We start from the raw sequence: 20,096 nt of genomic DNA, 5'->3' as shown, positions 1-20,096 counted from the left end.
CAATGTGGGGTCTGAACTTCCAAGGGGACATAAAAATGTTACTAAACCCAGGACCCTGAATTCACTATATCTGTTCTCCCACCATACACGGAACATGGAAACGCAATTATGTTTGTAAATATAAACTGCTAAATACCTTTTTTTCATCAGCAGTATATAGCAGTCTTGTGACTTCTATCTTTTTTCGGTTGAAGCTTGTAAGAGGATTTTTCATACTGCACTGAGCTGTCCTACGAGGCTGCAGGGCTCCAGACCCTCTGTCTTTACATGTCGGGACAGTGCTAATTGGTCCTTTGCTGATCACATGCACCCTCCCAAGAGAAAAAAAAAACTCTCTAGCAATACACACCAAACTGAGCATGTGCAGCCTGACTCCAAAGTCTCTTTCGTATCCGGACATGTTCTGGAGTCAGGGGAAGAAGAGGAGAATTTGTGCATACAAGACCAAACAGCCTTTTTACACAATGCAGATGATTAACCCCTTAGGTTCCACAATGAGTATACAAACGTGCTTTACTGCATATAAGGGCTGAATTTAATGTTGTGTGTTAAGTAACACTTTAATGGTGCCGATCTCCCAAGGACTGCTTAAAGTGGATCTTCACTGCATTTGAGCACCACTAACCAAAAACACTATTTAATTCATTTTTAATATTCAAAGCAAACATCCCTATCCAGCAATGTCTCTATGCTTTATTTTGGTAAGAAATCTCTCCTAACACCCCCTAGCATTTCTGGCTGTGGCCATCTTGAGTAAGGGCAAATGATTCATGTAGCATTTACTTTCTGCCCTTAGCTCAATTAAACATGCAGGAGAGTGTGCTTATCTGAGAAACCCCTCTTTGTCTCTTCCCCTCCCGAAGACTCCTGGGATGTATGACATCATTTGCCTAGGCAGGAAACAAGGAAGTAACTGAAGAAATATATATATAAAAAAAGTTTAAAACAAGTAATTATTATATACTGTACATTCCTATCTATTTACTAATTCTAGCAGCATGAGGATTAAAAATAATCAATGTTAATAAGACGAGTGAAGTTCCACTTTAAAAGTATGCCGCAACATGTGGACACTTCATGCACTAACACAGCTCTAAAGTTAAAACCCAACTACTATTGTGTACAGACAGTATAGCTGCACTCTGTAAACTATGCTGTACCTTACAAACTTAGAGTGGACACCAACAGATTCATGTAGCTGCCTCTTACAGGTTCATGAATTGCGCAGAAGCACCGACAAGCACCCTAACCGAATTTTAAAGGATGTCGTAGACACGATTTATGAATTCCCCCCACTATGTTTTATGCTGCATATTCTTGCCTGCTGTACTTTGTAAACTGTGCTTTATATTACTTTTATACAAGGGGCATTCAAGTCAAACCGGGACTAACACTGTTGCAGTGGTGGCTGCTCCATACGGAGCGCTGTGCTGTTTCCCCCCTATCCATGCGTCTGAGCCCCTAATCAATAGGCGGGGTACCAGACTGCATTTGAGCCCACCCAGTTGTGTGACAATAGCAAATGAAAATTCGCTAATGTCACACTGGGGTTGATTTACTAAAGGCAAATAGACTGTGCACTCTGCAAGTGCAGATGCTCCAGAGTTTAGTAAATGAGCAGAAGCTCTGATGACTTCTGTCATCCAATCATGTGCAAGGAAAAATGCAGTTTTGTTTTTTTCCTGGCACGCGATTGGCTATTCTATCAATTTTCATGCAATGGGTAATCGTGATAACCTAAAAAGTGGTTATTTGTATTTTCAAAACAGCATGTGGGCAATAAAACCCATATTTTTACTGCCACATTAATGTTACTGTGTTTTTTAAAACTACCCTGCCACTATACTCTTTCTTAATAAACCGAATACTGTAATAAAATAATCTTCATTCTGTTGCAGAGCTACGCGTATGACTTTTCTGCCTCCAACACACATTTGAATGTGTCAGGTACCCCCCCACTGCACATTGTGGTAACTCCCCCTGGCTGCTACCTCACTAAAAGGCACAGTAGTGATGTAGGGTGCACTGGACAGAACAACAACATGTAGCAGGGGCCCAGGTATACAGCAGTCTTTAAAATATCAGATAGGAGGAGGCCTTAGTTCATCAACAAAGTAAAGATCCAGGTCAGTGCAGCTGGAGACTTAATTATTCTTCTTTCTTTACTAAAGGGTGTTCATACATGTGCGTAAAGGACATGCCAGGTGTGCCTAGGCACACCCTTATCACTGCTTGCAGAGCTGATTACCCCTACTGCCCAGCCTCCTTTGTGCCCACCCCCCACAGCACTGCCAGCTTCTTCGACTTCTCGCATCGGCTGCTGTGTTTACTATGCTTCAGTTTGTGAAGAACAGGAAGCTTCTCAGCACAGAGCACTCCCCATTCATTCACTGTCCAGTGCAGCTGAGGCTGCAGATAGAGGGACTGAGAAATCCCTGTCCTTAGTCCCTTTCTCTGTCTCAAAAGTGAGACATCAGGGGTCTGTTTAGACCTCTGATATTTTACCAAAGCCCCCCCAATGGGGCTCCAATTTTTTTTTGTAAAAAACAGTAATTCAAATTGTAAAAAATAATAAAAATAAAAAAAAACTACTGACACCATCCTCTGCCCTACTGACAAAGTCCATTGCTCTATTGACTGGCACCATCCACTGCCCAACTGACAATATACACACACACACAGGCATGTTTGAGCACTGGGGTGCACACCCTAAGCTAGTGATGAGCATCATGGGAAATGTAGTTTCAAAATATCTGGGCGCCAAGGTTCGCCATCACTGCCCTAGGCTGTGTGCACCCATTAGGATGTCTAAAAAAAAGTATGATGACAAGGCTGCTTTAACAGTAATCCACTAAACATCAGTGAATGGTTCATCTATGGATGAGGGAGGGGGGGGGGGGTCATAATAATAATTGAACAGCTTTGGGCCCTTACTACCCCTAATCCACCACTGATTGCAGCTGTGCGTTGCCTAGTAAATAAGACATGCTTTATGCCAGGGATCTTCAAACTACGGCCCTCCAGCTGTGGTGGAATTACACTTCCCATGAGGCATTGTAAAAATCTGACATTCACAGACATGACTAGACATGATGGGAATTGTAGTTCCTGAACAACTGGAGGGCCATAGTTTGAAGACCCCTGCTTTATGCAGTCTGCAATATGAACAATCCAACTCTAGCTTTCAGAATCTATTTCCAGTAAAAATGTCATATTAATAAGCTCTGTGTTTTGCATTACGGGCCTGTCTCTGGAAACAGACCTGTAGATGCTAGGTGACAAACAAATAGGAAGGAAATGTAATTTATTGCTTTAATATCTCAGAGCAATAAGCAAACCTGCCTTTCAATGAGCCATTAGTAAAGATGCATGCTTGGACAGGATCCCTCTCTTTAGAAGCATAGTGAGAGAGGCCAGCAGATAATTGCAGATAAGGGTATTGTGGAAGAGCATAGAGCGAGGACTTAATTACAATCGCACCAATGGGTGATGTTTTTTATTATCACATAGAAGACATTCACAGGCAGGATTTAAAATAATGACTGATAAAAATTGGGCACCTTAGGTCTTTTAATCAGCACACCTTCTAAAATAGCATGAGCTTGGAAAAAGTTACAAAGATATAGCACCTATGAGTTAATGCGATATCAAGATTGGGGGAGTCATAGGTTATTGATGTTATATCTTCTTATGGATTGTGGGTGAAAGGAATCTGTGCCAATTGGCAATTTGCTGTTTACCGTCATTCCATTTGATTTAAAATATATTCATAGGATGTCTGCAATCCTGACTATCTTTGTATGTGCTAATGAATTATATGGATTATGGTGATTTACAAACGTATTCATGCTTAGTCCTTTGTGGTCAAGTATACCGATAACATGCTTTAAACATAATGTGTGTGACTAAAGAATTGTGTCTGTAGGCAGTAAAAAGGCAACACTGATCATGATTATGTGTTGCTGGTAAAACTGTATTTCTTGTCAATGTGGAGTTCCACCCAAAAATGGAAATTCTGCTTATCCAGTTCTCCCCACCCCCCTTCCTGTGTAATCCAGGTATTTGCTCCCACCTCCTGCCGAAAGATCGCCACAGAATCCGCAGCAATCTACACCATGTCTGGCCCCTCCTCCGTCCCCCCCGCTGTCTTCTGGGAGACACACAGGTCCCAGAAGACATCAGCGTGACTCACGCATGCACAGTAGGGAACCATCCACTTGAGGTAGCTGGTAGTGTAGGGTAGCGCCACGGCCGTTGGTGATGGTTAATCACTCTTTCTCATATAGATTTATGTAAAAAGGCAAAAAGTCGCCACATAGCGTAAAACCAGGGTGGTTTTATTGAAAAAATGGCATTAAAAGTGACCACAGGTCCAATACAGTGTAACAAATGGATAAAAAGGTTCTCACATAAAAATCTGCAGATTGGAGTAGCGTGGTATCGCTGGACATAAACTCTGCCCTACTAGTTTCATCATACATTATGTCATCAAGGCAAAATTTGACAATGTCTCTTTACTGGACTGTTATAGTTTTTATCTTCCCAAAGAAAAATCTCACACTCTTCACAATCATTTCTTATTAATGTCATCAGTTTTCAGCAGCACCTATATCTGTGAGCAACTGTTTTCAAGCACACGAAGGGCAAAATTACAACCAAAATATCTGATGAGCACCTTGAGAATTCATTGAGAATTGCTACTACATCTATCAGACCAGATATTGGTGTGTTTGTTTATCAAAAACAGTGTCTCATATTGAATTAGTTTTATGTTGTTCTCTTTATTTATAAAAAAAAATGAAATTTTGTTACTCAATTATCTTTATCAGTGATCGTTAACTACTGATCTGTCCAACTTTTTCTGCTCATCAGCTATCTACAGGCATACCCCACTTTTAAGTACACAATGGGGTTTATTTACTATAGCTGGAAAGTGAAAAATCAGGCTCACTTTTGTATAGAAAGTATATTGTTAGTGTATTTTATGTGTGGCCCAAGAAAATTCCTCTTCTTCTAATGTGGCCCAGGAAGCTTAAAAGGTTGGACATCCCTGGCTTAAAGAGTTAGCACTCCCATTTCCATCTTGATTTCTGATGTGGATGGAATTAAATAAAGTTCATATAAAATATTCAAGGTAATTATAAAAGCAGCTTTTGTAAGAGGTATAATGACTTTTGAATGAACACATAATTGAACTAAAGCTTGCTCTTACATTTGCTTGGGAATGGGGAACCATATTTTTTACTAGATGAAGATGTATTTTCAGTATTAATCTGCCATAGTTATCACTTGACCCCAATAGTTCCCTGTCTTCAATGTTCATCTGCATTTTAAAACTCAAGATTCAGATTTCATTGGAGCATTTCTGACCTTATAATGGTAGAAAAGACCGTCTCTCCTGAAATTGGCATTCGACCCCAGGTAACCAAGATATTTCAGGAAAATCTGAGTAAACTTTACAAACCCCAGTATATCAGAATGATCATAAAATACAAAGTATTAAAATGACAAAAATTGAATAGGAATTAAACACAATTTCCAGAATAACATGTATACTCACACTTGTTCATACTTTCTGTTCCCCTCAGAATCGGGCCAGTTAAGATAGCAGATGTCTCCTCCCTCCATAGGGTAGACATCTGCGTAGTACCCCATAGGAAATGCCATACAGAAGGAGAAGCTCCAGATCACACAGATAACTATCTTGGTGGCAGTGGCAGATAATCTTGGTTTTAGGGGGTGGATGATGGCCATATACCTGTAAAGAAACAAACAATCATGTAAGTAAAACAATCATTAAACACAATTATTATTGGTTTTCTTTGCTGAAGTCAAAAAGGAACAGATTGCTGATCTCGAATTCACATCTGCAACAGACACACTTCACAGCATGTGTGCTAATATGTACCTTACCGTTACCGTATCTCTTAACAAATTAGAAAGTTTTCTTTCTTGGCTCGACTGAGCAGGTGTGCAATCAGCAGAACTGTCTATAGGAAATTGTTATGTTGAATCATGTTTACATTGGACTATAATCCAGATACAGCAGACGTGCAATGCCATTTGACGAGGTTGAGCAGTAATCAGACTGTCACAATGATGCCAGTGAATTAACCTGGCTTCCTGCTTATAGCCCAGCTCCTGGGGGGGCATTATTTTTCATACCCCTAACCTACAAGCCTTGAACAAGTAGTCCTTGTAGCACTGAGATTATTGACTGGTTGTTCTAATAAATTGTATTTCTGTCCACCCAGTCCCAAGATTTACAAAGCTCTGCCACATAGTGCAGTCCTGTCTGGAAGGACAGGAGACATCATTTTTCACTGTTACCTTTAAAGTGTATCTCTAGACAAAACCTTTTTGTTTTGAGTGTGTGTGTGTGTGTGTGTGTAGCCTCTGTGAATTACTTATTGTTGTCTGAGTCACCATTGGGGAGATTCATCTTCTCTATTTGTGCTGATGACCATCGCCCCCAATACAGAAAAAAAGGGAAATCCAAAATCTCAGGCCCCGTACACACGACCAGTTTCCTCGGCAGAATTCAGCTTCCGACCGAGTTTCTGGCTGAATTCTGCCGAGGAAACTGGTCGTGTGTACACTTTCAGCCGAGGAAGCCGACGAGGAGCTCGACGAGGAAATAGAGAACATGTTCTCTATTTCCTCGTTGTTCTATGGGAGCTCTCGCCCCGCCGAGCTCCTCGGCGGCTTCAGGGCTGAACTGGCCGAGGAACTCGATGTGTTTGGCACGTCGAGTTCCTCGGCCGTGTGTACGAGGCTTTAGAGTTGTCACTAGGAGGTGTGGAGAAATCTTCTAAAGGGGACACCTTTTTTGGGAACAACCATCTAAGAGGGGCATTTCTCACACTTTGGGAGATTTCCTCTAACTTTCTGGTGTGTCTCTAAGACAGAAAGTAAAGGAAAAATACCTCAGTGACATAACGAAAGCAAAATAATAATCTGGCAGGCCTTTTAATCCTTCCCCACTCTATTCATAACAACCAAAAAAAAAAAGGTTTTGGCTATGCATATACTTTATTAAAAACACTCCCAAGCTTTTGACTTTTGAACTCATCTCTCTGTGACTCTGCTCCCTCCTCCTATTAGTATGTTCCTTGTTAGTTCATGAGTACTGCAGCACAGCCAATTGGCTCCTTGTGTTACTTCTTCCTTTTCCAGTCTGAACTGATGTACAGTTGATTGCAAAAGGGTAAAATCAAGTCAAATTTAGGTACTTACACTGCTTTGATTACAAAAATACATTTAACTACAGAGCTGCATCTACAGTATATGTATTTCTGTATTTTAATAAGAAGCTCCTCAAAGAAAGCAATCAAATCCAAAACTTCCTTGTGAGTTTGAATATCAGTGGGGGTACATAAAGCCATAAAGAAGAGGGAGCATAAATTACACCCCATAAGTCCTGGAAAACAGACCAATCCACCCCACAAATCAGAAACACGCTATAATCTGACTACAGTAGATTACATAGAACTCAGATCCAGGTAAATAGGATATGACTTTATGACTTTACCTGATTACAATCCTTTCTGGATAGCATTAACTCTTTCTTGGACGTTATACGTGGAGCAAATTGTGAAGAATTGCCAAAATGGGTCTCACAGAAAGCCATACAGACAGTGCTAGGTTCGCTGCCTCCCCCAAGTGCACTATGACACTTGTATGGACTAAAGACGAGTTCTGGATGGACACTTGGGTTTATTCAGTAAAATAATGCAAAGAGTGTTGATAATGTGGACATACAACATGTAGTAACCCATAGTAACCAGGCATAAAGAAAGTAATGGTCGGTGAGTGTGTTCTACTAGATCTAATGCCACATCCAATATAAATTGCAAAAAAGGAATTCCCCTAAGTGGACTTTAAGAGCATTGATCTAGAAAAATTGTTTGGCACACTATGGTGTTAGTAATGAAAAAGGATTTATTTATAACAACAAAATTTAAAAAAAAGAAATTGGAATGTATACAAATCTGTATGTACAACATCAATGATCGTGCATGAGAGCAGATGTCGTCTGTCACCCGACGCGTTTCAAAGTAAACGACTTGTTCTTCAGGGGTGTGTTTTAGAAGACATAGACCTATATATGCTTCATTGGTGTTAACAGAAAATCATTCAAAGTATCATATTTATGATTAAAACCAATATAGAGAAAGGAAGGAGTGTGCCTCAGTGTAGATGGTAAGAGCAGTTTTTTCTGTTGAGGAATAACTCGTGAGACCTGTGAGGGCAAAATTGCCCAGCCTGTCGGGAGGGTAGGTACAGAGGCACTGGGGCCCATAAGAGGGCAAATAGGCCTTGAGCTTTGAGTCTTGGAGAGCACACAGTCCTGACATCCAACTTGAACTATGTTGTACATACAGATTTGTATACATTCCAATTTCTGTTTTTAAATTTTGTTGATATAAGTAAATCATTTTTCATTACTAACACCATAGTGTGCCAAAAATTTTTTCTAGATCTATGCTCTTAAAGTCCACTTAGGGGAATTCTTTTTTTGCATAGTAACCAAGCATAATCTTCTATGCAAAGTGAAACCTGATTGGGTTCTTCACACATCACCATTGTACTTTAGATAACTTTAGAAGGAAGTCTGAAAATACCTCCTTGCAGTGGTGCTGCACCCACACTGCAAGGGTTACCTGCTCGTTTATTGTAGGGGAGATTAAAAGCATTTTACTTACCTGATCCTCTGCTCCACCTGCAGATGGAGCTCCTCCATGCTCTGGCGGTGGACTGTACCTCAGCATCATTACATCCAATGCAGAACTATGGATGACGGTCAAGACTTTAGACTGCTGGATCATAGGGGAGAGGACGATACAAGAACCAGTCAAGCGGTACAGAAGAACAGAGGATCAGGTAAGTAAATCTTCTTTTCAATGTCTTCTACACCTAAATGAGCAGTTAAACCTTGCACTGCAGGCATGGGCTGCAGTGCAAGGCAGAATTTTCAAGTCTCCCAGAGTTGGGCTTTAAGTTGTTTAGCATGAATAACAGTACAAAAGAAGGATGTACAGTATCCCAAAGCAAATAAGATCATAGCTGTTTTTTGTAGTCAGTTTTATAGGCCAAGATTTCTGGTTGCTAAAAGCTACTATGTTTTAATCAGCATTCTTTGTTGAATAAATCATTTGCCAATACAGTTGACATTGTATCCATATAAACAACCAAAGCTAAAGTTCAATGATGTTCTACAAATAATAAATACGATGCAAATTTCACAATCTTTTTGTGTAACTAAGGCTTCTGAGGAAGTCATTTGGCAGCCTTTAGTTTTCTCGAATCTGATCTCAAAATGGCATCCTTTATTGGATGAAAGCTAAAAGTAAATTTTGATGTTTTGATTTTACAAAACTTATCACAGAACACCTTTAAACCAGTCCGTTCTGCATGATCCAGAAAAGTACAATTCCTGCAGTGATTTGGCAAACACACCGGTACTGGCTAGTGAGGACTTGTAAAAATAGAATGATACATGGAAGGTTTTTCCACGGAACATTACTTGGCTGTCATCTTATGTACCTCACTTTGTATGTTCCATAAAGACACTGCCAATACTTCAACAACATTTCACAAGTCTCAGCCACAATCTGCTGTTAACAGAAGTATGAAATTTAATAAGGATCTACAGATCTATTTTTGAATTTGGAAAGTTTTGTGATAGAATTTGTGAACACTTTAGGTTTTAGCTGGCTTATCTAAACATTTGAATTTATGAACACTTTAGGTTTTAGCTGGCTTAAACTAAACATACCAGAAACTGTGTAAGTTGTAAAAACTTTTAAGTCTAATTTACAGAATATTTGGAAATATGGTCATTTAAAAAATATATGATTGAAAACAATAAACGTGCACTTTACCAAGTTTATCGGTAAGATTACATAATATTTTTTTTTTCTAGGAGCAAATAAAACCTAATTTACCTTATACTTTTTGCTATTAATTTATGCTAATAAAATGTGCAAGAGTCACAAAGATGCTATTTATGCATATAATGGATCTGAGATCTCTCTTACATAGGAAGAAAGCTTTCCTTGGACAAATGTGCACAATTATTGTACTGTATTAAAGTAATGTTTAGGAAATAACTGTTTACAAGGAAATGTCAATAAAGGAGGGTGCCCACTTGATGACCTGGATGAAGTATCTCTTTTTTTTAACGTACCTATCCCAACACCAAAAGTACCAACTTAGGATGTGAGCTGCTGCCTGGGAGTGCAAGCTGCACAACTCCATCTCCACCATCAAGAGTTTTGGCAAAGACCAGGCACTTTCCAATGTTGTCCCCATGGTTAATTTTTGCCACCAACTTGTGATATAACTGTTAATTTCTGTTGCTATTGTTCCGACTATTTCCTCTGATATTGGACCCTCAGCAATGCTTTTGACTTTGGTATTTTCTGTATTTTCCACTGATCTAAAACTCGGAATATCAAAGCCCCTAAACCTGCCCAGCAGTATTCTCATCAATGAAATTCCAAATAACGATGACCCTGATGACGTATCTACCCTACCCTGTTGTCACCACACCAATAAGTACATTAAAAATCTCGACTTATCATAATGATTACAAGACAGAAACATCAAGTGCGATCGGCCAATCAGTAATAATAATAATAATGTACCTCAGAAATCTTTTAACAGTTGCTACACCCTTTATTTAATGTTCAGAATGCCACTAGATTCAGAAGTGAATCTGTTGCAATTTTTTTAAGCATTTAGGCTTGAAATTCAACATTCTATCACCAGCAAAACCAATAAAAATCAAAAAGCAAGTCAAGGGCACAGCCTTCTATAAGATGCTGATTGGGTTTCAGTCCAATACAGTCACACTGTCAAGAAGAAAGGGCTGCCCATCATCTCCCCTGTAATTTCAGCATAGACAGTGGATATTTATAATAATATGTTCCCAGAAAACAATCAGAACAAACATGGCAATCACAGGCTGATGGAGGAATGAAAAGCCTATTATATTTAAATGATACTGAAAAAGAAAAGAAGGGTCAACCGCGTGAAAGGAAAGAAAAAACGTTACTTTATGACAAAACTTTATAAGTGAAATTAAAGTTTGCTACCAGCCTCTTTTGAAGCTCTCAATGACATATTATACATATACAGTAAAACCTTGGTTTGCGAGAAACTTGGTTTGAGAGCGTTTTGCAAGACAAGCAAAATTATTTATTCAATTTTGACTTCATATACAAGTCATATCACAACTAAGGCCCCGTACACACGAGAGAATTTATCCGCGAATACGGTCCAGCGGACCGTTTCCGCGGATAAATCCTCTCGAGGATTTCGGCAGATTTTCATGCGATGGAGTGTACACACCATCGCATTGAAATCCGCGCCGAAATCCTCTGGCGATGACGTGTCGCGCCGTCGCCGCGATTATGACGCGGCGACGTGCGCGACGCTGTCATATAAGGAATTCCACGCATGCGTCGAATCATTACGACGCATGCGGGGGATCCCTTCGGACGGATGGATCCGGTGAGTTTGTACAGACCAGCGGATCCATCCGTTGGGATGGACTCCAGCAGATGGATATGTTCTGCATGTCAGCAAATATTCGATCTGCTGGAATCCATCCCAGGGGAGATATATCCGCGGAAACAGATCCGCTGGCGTGTACACACCATAGGATCTATCCGCTGAAACCCATTTGCTGGGATTTATCTGCGGATGGATTCTATCGTGTGTACGGGGCCCTAGTATAAAAGGGAAGAGAGACACCTCAAAGTGTAGAAATATGGTTTGATTTAATGAAGGTACAACATTTAGCAACTCACATGGTTGATCATTAAAAGAGGCACATCTAAGTATGCAGGCTTCCAGGGTAAAGCTGTACACAGACTGTCCTCTGCATAGCCTGTTCTCACCGCTGTCGGTCTGCAATCGTGACTGGGACTACCCTGCAGTAGAGCGATCTAAAAGCGAGGCTTGAAGCATTTGTGGAGTGCAGAGTGGAAGGGATGACTTTGATGGCGGGGCGGAGAATGGCCTATGTGGACAGCTTTACCCCTGGATGCCTGCATACTTAGATGTGCCTATTTAAAATCATCAACCATGTGAGTTGCTAAATGGTGTACCTTTATTAAATGTAACCATATTGCTACACTTAGAGGCGCCTCTCTTCTCTTTTATACTCTGTAGCTCCTGCTGCATTTTGCTTCTAATGTGGAGGCTTTCCATTTGTGGATGGACATTTTATGGTTATACAACCTATCACATTGCTATAATCTTTTTATATGGACTATAAACTAAAGGATTTATGAATAAATGGTTGTGGAATGAATCATCTGAGTTTCCATTATTTCTTATGGGGAAATTTGCTTTGATATGCAAGTGCTTTGGATTAGAAGCATGTTTCTGGAACAAATTATGCTCACAATCAAAAGTTTTATTGTACATATAATTATAAATTGAAGAGGGTATATTAATCCTGGGGTAAAAAATAAGCTGCAGAAACAACTGTTGTATAACAATATATATTTTCCTTGCCTTTTATGATTACTAATTGTTCACTGCTATACATTGGATATGCGATGAAACATTCATTAAAATGCATGACACGTCTTTCACACCAATCATCTCAATTAAGGGTGGGTAATTATGTAAATTGGATTAAATAGATTTCCTCTATAATGCCTAGCATCCATAAATATGTACCATCCATCTAGACTCTCTCCATTCATCATCATTCGTAGTACTTGACAAACCATAATTCTCAACATAAATGGCTGCCTCTAGAGCTGGAGACCCCACTCCATTAAGAGATGACGAAAGGAGTCACAGTGAGTATTAGCCTAGAAAATGTAATCTAAATTGTATTAGTGGTATAACAACAGGTTTAGAAGAGATAGTGACCACCAATGGGGTCCATACAGTGGTCCAGCTTAGGGCAGTTAGTTATTATTACAATCTAAGGTTTCTAACTCACATTCATATATACATATACTAGAGCTAGTTTAGACAGGGCCCAATTGACCTACCAGCATGTCTTTGGAGTGTGGAAGGAAACCGGAGTAGCTGGAGGAAAGCCACGCAGGCACAGGGAGAACATGCAAACTCTGTGAAGGTAGTGTTGTGGTTGGGATTCAAATCAACGACCCTAGTGCAGCCATGTGGAAGTCAGGTTGCCCTGTCAGTATCATGTGGCTTGATACAAAATTTAAAAAATCGACTGAGCCGGGTGGAAAATTATCAGCTGAACAATTAGATGCAGTCACTTTTCAGGTATTCAGTTTGCCATGGGTCCCACAGCTCTCTGAATACAAAAGCAGGCACTGCAGATTCCACAATCCACACTGTTGAGGCTTAAAGAAAGAAATCTACACATGTATGGCTATACTTACACTACTTAAACTTACCAGGTTTACCTTCATTAGCGATTAAATGTATTGTAGTCCTGGTTCTCATTTTGCATCAAGATCTACAGGAATTTAGCTTTACCCCTAAACTGCAAAACTAAGGATAAAAGCTCATTTGCATATGTTCTTAATGCAAACCTGCCATAAAGCTGGGCAATTCAAAGTCAGTATATAATACATAATGGATAACATTTATATGCAAAGGTTATCAGTAGATCCAGAGATATAGACAGCTAAATTTATATGCAAATCTTGACTTTTCCTGTAAAAAGTGTAAATCCACCTGCGGATAGCAATAGCTTACGGTCTCCTTGTGTATGCTGCAAGGTTACTAGTTTTAAAGTGACAAGAGGTTTGCTTTAAGTTTTAGAAAATATTAGTTGCATTAGACTCTATGTAAGTATGTATTCTTGAGTCCAAAAAGTACCTTCTATTGCTCTCATCTGTCTCCCAACCTCCAAACCCCCCTTTTTCCTTCTTTTTGCTGCTGCGATATGCCTTTTTTTTTTTTAGAGGGTGGCTATGTTCATTCTCCATGGTCCCACTGTATGTAGCCATCCTCTCTTGCTTGATCCCGAGATGGACTATGGGATTTTTAGTATGCACATGACCACAACTAAAATGTGCTGTACATTCCAATCAAACAAAATTGAAGGGATAAAGAAATTGTTCGGCAACTCATTAACCACTTGCCGACTGCTGCACGCCGATAAACATTGGCAGAATGGCAGCGGTAGGCAAATGGGTGTACAGGTACATCCCCTTTAAGAAGCCACGCAGCGGGCATGTGGGCGCCGCTGGAGGCGCGTGTGCACACCCGCCGCACTCTCCGTGACCGTGCCCGCGGGCCCCGCAAACTCGATGTTCGCCGGTGGCCCGCGATCGCGTCACAGAGAGGCAGAACGAGGGGATGCCTGTGTAAACAAGGCATCTCCCTGTTCTGCCTAGTGACAGGACACTGATCGTCTGCTCCCTGCCATCGGGAGAAGCGATTAGTGTCGTGTCACAGTAAGCCCAGCCACCACACAGTTAGAATCACTCCCTAGGACACACTTAACCCCTTCCTTGCCCCCTAGTGGTTAACCCCTTCACTGCCAGTGGCATTTACACAGTAAAAAAAATTATAATAATAAAAATGCCATAATTCTATCCTCTATTTTGTAGACGCTATAACTTTTGCGCAAACCAATCAATTTGCACTTATTTTTTACAAAAAATATAATCTGCCTAAACTGAGAAAAAAATAGTTTTTTTTATATATTTTTGGGGGATATTTATTAAAGCAAAATTAAAAAATATAGCTTTTTTTCAAAATAAATACATTTCGCAAAAAATAATAACCGCAGAGGTAATCAAATACCACCAAAAGAAAGCTGTTGTGGGGAAAAAAAGGACGTAAATTTTGATTGGGTGCAACGTCGCACGGCCGCGCAATTGTCAGTGCCGAATCGCAAAAAATAGCCCGGTCATTGGGCAGCCAAATCCTCCGGGGCTGAAGTGGTTAAGGATGTTACAAGTATGAAGAAAAACACAGTAAGGGCTCATTCACAAGAGTATAAGGCACTGTCACTTCTCTGAAAAATTATGCATGCTCGTTTTTTTTTTTAGAGGTGTTTGAAAGGCACTGAGGAGGCCATATGATCCCCTCTCACCTCCTGATTAAACCCTAAAATTTCCATACTATTGCATCACAATCGTGTGCTCATGATTGCAGTGCGGTTCTCACGTGGTCTAATAGAGCTGAAAGAAGCAAAATGTTGTTTAGGTTTTTCCACAGCATGTGTACAGCCAATAGTGACTGTATCGCTATAGACGAATGACGTCTACAGCGTGGTCGCACATTTCCAGGAGGGCATCTATTGACGTCCTCCCAGAATCTTGCCTCCCCGTGCGTCACCGGGACACAGCTGATTACAGATCGGGGTAAAGGGCCAATCGCAGCAGCCCTTCACGGTGTAATCAGCTGTGTCCAATCACAGCTGATCACAGTGTAAACAGGATTTAGTGGTTATCGCCAGTCCTCTCCGCATGCTGAGGAGAGCCGGTAAGCGGCAATCCACACAGAGGACATCTACACTGATCATCAGTGCCCTGATTATTAGTGCAGCCCCAACAGTGCAGCCTTTCACTGTCCATCAGTGCTGTCTAGCAGTTCCCATCAGTGCTTCCTTTCAATGCCCATCAGTGGTGTCTGTCAGTACCACCTATCAGTACTGCCTATCAGTGCCCATTAGTGCTGCATATCTGTGCCCATCAGTGCTGCATATCCAGTTCCCGACCCCCGCATGTACATATACGTCCACAATATGGCACGTACAGGCACATGGGCGTACACGTACGTCCTCGCCTATTAGCGGGTGGGGGGTCCGATCGGGACCCCCCCCGCTACATGCGGAGGTCGGGTCCGCTCGGGGAGCGATCCGGGACCACGGCGCGGCTATTTGTTTATAGCCGCTCCGTCGCGATCGCTCCCCGGAGCTGAAGAACGGGCAGAGCCGTGTGTAAACACGGCTTCCCCGTCCTTCACTATGGCGGCGCATCGATCGCGTCATTCCCTTTATAGGGAAGACACGATCGATGACGTCATTCCTACAGCCACACCCCCAAACAGTTGTAAACACACACTAGGTGCACCCTAACTCCTACAGCGCCACCTGTGGTTAACTCCCAAACTGCAACTGTCATTTTCACAATAAAGAATGCAATTGAAATGCATTTTTTGCTGTGAAAATGACAATGGTCCCAAAAATGTGTCAAAATTGTCCGAAGTGTCCGCCATAATGTCGCAGTCACGAAAAAAATTGCTGATCGCCGCCATTAGTAGTAAAAAAAAAAAAATTAATAAAAATGCAATAAAACTATCCCCTATTTTGTAAACACTATAAATTTTGCGCAAACCAATCGATAAACGCTTATTGCGATTTTTTTTTACTAAAAATAGGTAGAAGAATACGTATCGGCCTAAACTGAGGAAAAAAAATGTTTTTATATATGTTTTTGGGGGATATTTATTACAGCAAAAAGTAAAAAATATTGCATTTTTTTCAAAATTGTCGCTCTATTTTTGTTTATAGCGCAAAAAATAAAAACCGCAGAGGTGATCAAATACCACCAAAAGAAAGCTCTATTTGTGGGGAAAAAAGGACGCCAGTTTTGTTTGGGAGCCACGTCGCACGACCGCGCAATTGTCTGTTAAAGCGACGCAGTCCCGAACTGTAAAAACCCCTTGGGTCTTTAGGCAGCAATATGGTCCGGGGCTTAAGTGGATATCAGTGCAGTCTCATCAATGTCTCTTCATCAGTGCCCAGCAGTACTGCCTATCAGTGCCCATCAGTGCTCCCTTTCAATGCCCATCAGTGGTGTCTGTCAGTGCCACCTATCAGTGCTGCCTATCAGTGCCCTATATCTGTGCCCGTCAGTGCTGCATATCAGTACAGCCTCATCAATGTCTCCTCATCAGTGCCCATCAGTGCAGCCTATCAGTGTCCATTGGTGCTGCCTTATCAGCAAATTTCAGTGAAGGAGAAAAATTACTTACTTATAACATTTTATAACAGAAATGTATTAATTTTCTATCTTTTTTTTTTTTGTTTAGCAAAAAATAAAAAATCCCAGTGGTAATTAAATACGACAAAAAGAAAGCTTTATCTCTCTCAAAAAAAACTTTTGTTTGGGTACAGTGTAGCATGACTGCTCAATTGTCATTCAAAATGCAACAGTGCTGAAAGCTGAAAATTGGCCTGGGCAAGAAGGGGGTGAAAGTGCCCTGTAGGCAAGTGATTAAGTAGTGAAAGTGTATGGATTATATTTGGAGAATGGAGTGCATAAAATGTATTCCACTATGAAAACTATTCAATGAAAAGGGTCACATTACACGTGCAGCACTTAAGTACACTACATTATCCATGCTTTATATTATGTGTGGTCGAATCCAGTAAGCCTCAGTAACAAATGACGGAGAACACTGTAAACAAGTAGCAGGAGTAACCAAATATGGCAGCCTATACACAGCACCCGGGTGTTACATGAGAGGATCTACATAAACAAAGAGTGTCAAGTATTGTAATATTCAGTGCAGCTACTATATCAAGACCCATCCAGAGCACAGGGTATGTTTATGTTTGTGCGGATTTGTCATTTCCTTCCCTATAATAACACCCATTATCACTCACTTGCACGCCTTTTCCCCGCAGGTGGTTTTATGTTGACTTTCTTCAGATACTCATCACCAAGAGGACCCAGTGTTTCGTCTCAATGCTGAGACTGAAAGCCCCAGTGATGCTGCACCTAATCATATCTATGGTCAGAATGTAAAATGATATATTCATTTGTGCATTACATTTCAATTATTTCTATCCTACTCCTATTAATCTGAATGATCTTGAAGTTTGTAAACTTACTATGTGAAAATCGCGCACATTTACATCCTTGAATTCTGTGACATGTACTTACTGGCCCAGATTCAGGTAGATTTGCCCATTAGTTGCACATGTGAAGAGCAGCTGATTTGCTCTGCGCTGGGGCAAATTGGAAAGATTGCCACCTGATTCAGGATTCCTTTTGTCTGCTAACTTGCTCCTTTGTAAGGCAAAAATCAGGGCGTAAGGCAGCGCAAGTGAAAGTGGGTGTGCCCTATGCAAATGATCTTTTTTCCACTCAGCAGTGGTTTGCGCCTATTTTCAGGGCAAATTTTGCCCACCTGCTTGCACTGAGCAAATAAATAGGGGCAGACCTGCGCAGGTCCTGTGCAAAATTACATCCTGCTTGTTCCACCCCCCCCCCCTGAGCAAGGCAATTTTGCCCTTTTCTGCGAGATGGCACCTCCCGGCCCAAAAAAAAAGAGGAAGGCTAATTTTGTGGCAGCGGAGATGGAGATCATGCTGGAGGCACTGACGCGCCATACTGCTGTTCTGTATGGCGCTGAACGCCAAAATACTACCGTAGCCCAAAGGAGGGCAATATTTGAGGCGATAACCTTAGACATCAATGCCCTGGGCTTTGAGGACCGGACTTGGATGGACATGCAGAAAAAGTTCACGGACATGCGGCGTCGCGTCCGGGACAAAATTGTCCTCATAAAAAAGCACAGCAGGGGCACCGGAGGAGGACCAGCCTGTTCTGTGCGACTCAATCCGGAGGAGGAGGTCATCTCTCAGAGTCTAGCGCTGGAGCAGGTGGAGGGACTGCCAGGCTATGACTCCACTGTTGGGGACTGGTAAGTTTTTTGTTTCTCATATCTGCTGTGTATCATGGGAGGGGGTAGAAGTGAACATATGAGGGGGTAGAAGGGAACATGTAACAAGTTTTTGTTTCTCATATCTGCTGTGTATCATGGGAGGGGGTAGAAGTGAACATATGAGGGGGTAGAAGGGAACATGCAACACGTTTTTGTTTCTCATATTTGCTGTGTATCATGGGAGGGGGTAGAAGTGAACATATGAGGGGGTAGAAGGGAACATGTAACACGTTTTTGTTTCTCATATCTGCTGTGTATCATGGGAGGGGGTAGAAGGGAACATATGATAAGTGTGTTGCTCCAGCAACATATTTTTTTTGTGTCATCCACAGATGTTGATGATGAGGCTGGGCCGTCGTCGGCTGTAGGGTGACCCACGCCATCCCCAGAACATCATGGGGTACAGTCAGGCCCTCTGCAGATCCTGGGCATGTTGGTGGAGGATGATATCGGCCAGAGTCCATCTAGGGAGGAGGAAGTGGTGGAGGAGGCCGTTATCTTCAATCTGGAGGAAGCAGTGTCCCTCCAGGAGGATCCCACCATCCCTGACCGACCCACCACCCCCCCGACCATAACATCATCCCCCTCCAGGGCAAGCCCCTCCAGTGTCCCTCCCTCCAGTGTCCCTCCCTCCAGTGTCCCCCCCCTCCAGTGTCCCTCCCTCCAGTGTCACTCCCTCCTGTGTGACCCCCTCCCCTTCTGCTCCCTCAGTTCGTGCCCCAGCCTCTCCTCCAAGGAAGGCTCTTTCTAAAACTAGGGGTGTACCCTCCAGCCTCCGTGAGGGTCTGCAGGAGGAGCAGGCCCGGCAGACCCACCATAAAGGGGAGATGGTGGGAGACCTGAGGCGGGTGGCGGACAGCCTGGCATCCTCCTCCTCCTCTGTCCAGCAGGCCCTCACCCACCATGCTGACCGGGGGGACCGACAGAATGAGACCCTGGAGGATGTTAGTGGCAACTGCGCAGCCATTGTGACCTGTCTGGTTGAACAGCAGGATGCCACTGCATTATTAACTTCGGAGGTGAGCAGGTTGGCAGGTGCGGTGTAGGCCAACACTGCTGCTGTGCGGGAGGAGGGGAGACTTACCCGACGGCAGTTGAGGATCACCACCACATGGCAGATGAGGATGTTGGGACAGACCAACACCGTCCTCAATCGCCTGGCCAACGCCATGGAGGGCTTGCAGGCACCACCTGCCAGGAGAGATGAAGTAGGGGTTGATGCTCCCCCCCCCTCCATCCCCACCCCATGCTCCACCACGGCGTCTGAGGAGCCAGAGCTGGGGCACCCTTGAGCCAAGGATGTCCAAAAGAAAAAAATAATTTATGACCATTTTTTTTTTTTTTTTGGTGGCTCAGATTATGAGCTTGTTTTTTGGTTATGCTCAGATTTTGAGTTTTTTTTTTATTGATGCTCAGATTATGAGCTTTTTTTTATTTTGTAGCTGCCCCTGGCATGTTGGCAC

The 20,096-nt window shown here is 42.1% G+C and overlaps 1 protein-coding gene across 1 annotated transcript in view; it reads right to left on the bottom strand.

The window, feature by feature from the left end:
• TACR1 (tachykinin receptor 1) overlaps window positions 1-20,096 on the bottom strand; it is a 233,630-nt gene that overhangs the window by 96,717 nt on the left and 116,817 nt on the right. Inside the window, exon 2 of the mRNA XM_040345847.1 lies at window positions 5,561-5,758. Within this exon, the coding sequence (XP_040201781.1) occupies window positions 5,561-5,758 (198 nt within the window). The remainder of the gene's footprint in view (window positions 1-5,560; window positions 5,759-20,096) is intronic.

Source organism: Rana temporaria, chromosome 3 (assembly GCF_905171775.1).
Source record: "Rana temporaria chromosome 3, aRanTem1.1, whole genome shotgun sequence".
Taxonomy (NCBI): domain Eukaryota; kingdom Metazoa; phylum Chordata; class Amphibia; order Anura; family Ranidae; genus Rana; species Rana temporaria.
Note: the sequence above shows the minus strand (reverse complement) of the source record. Positions and strands in the feature narration are given on the sequence as shown.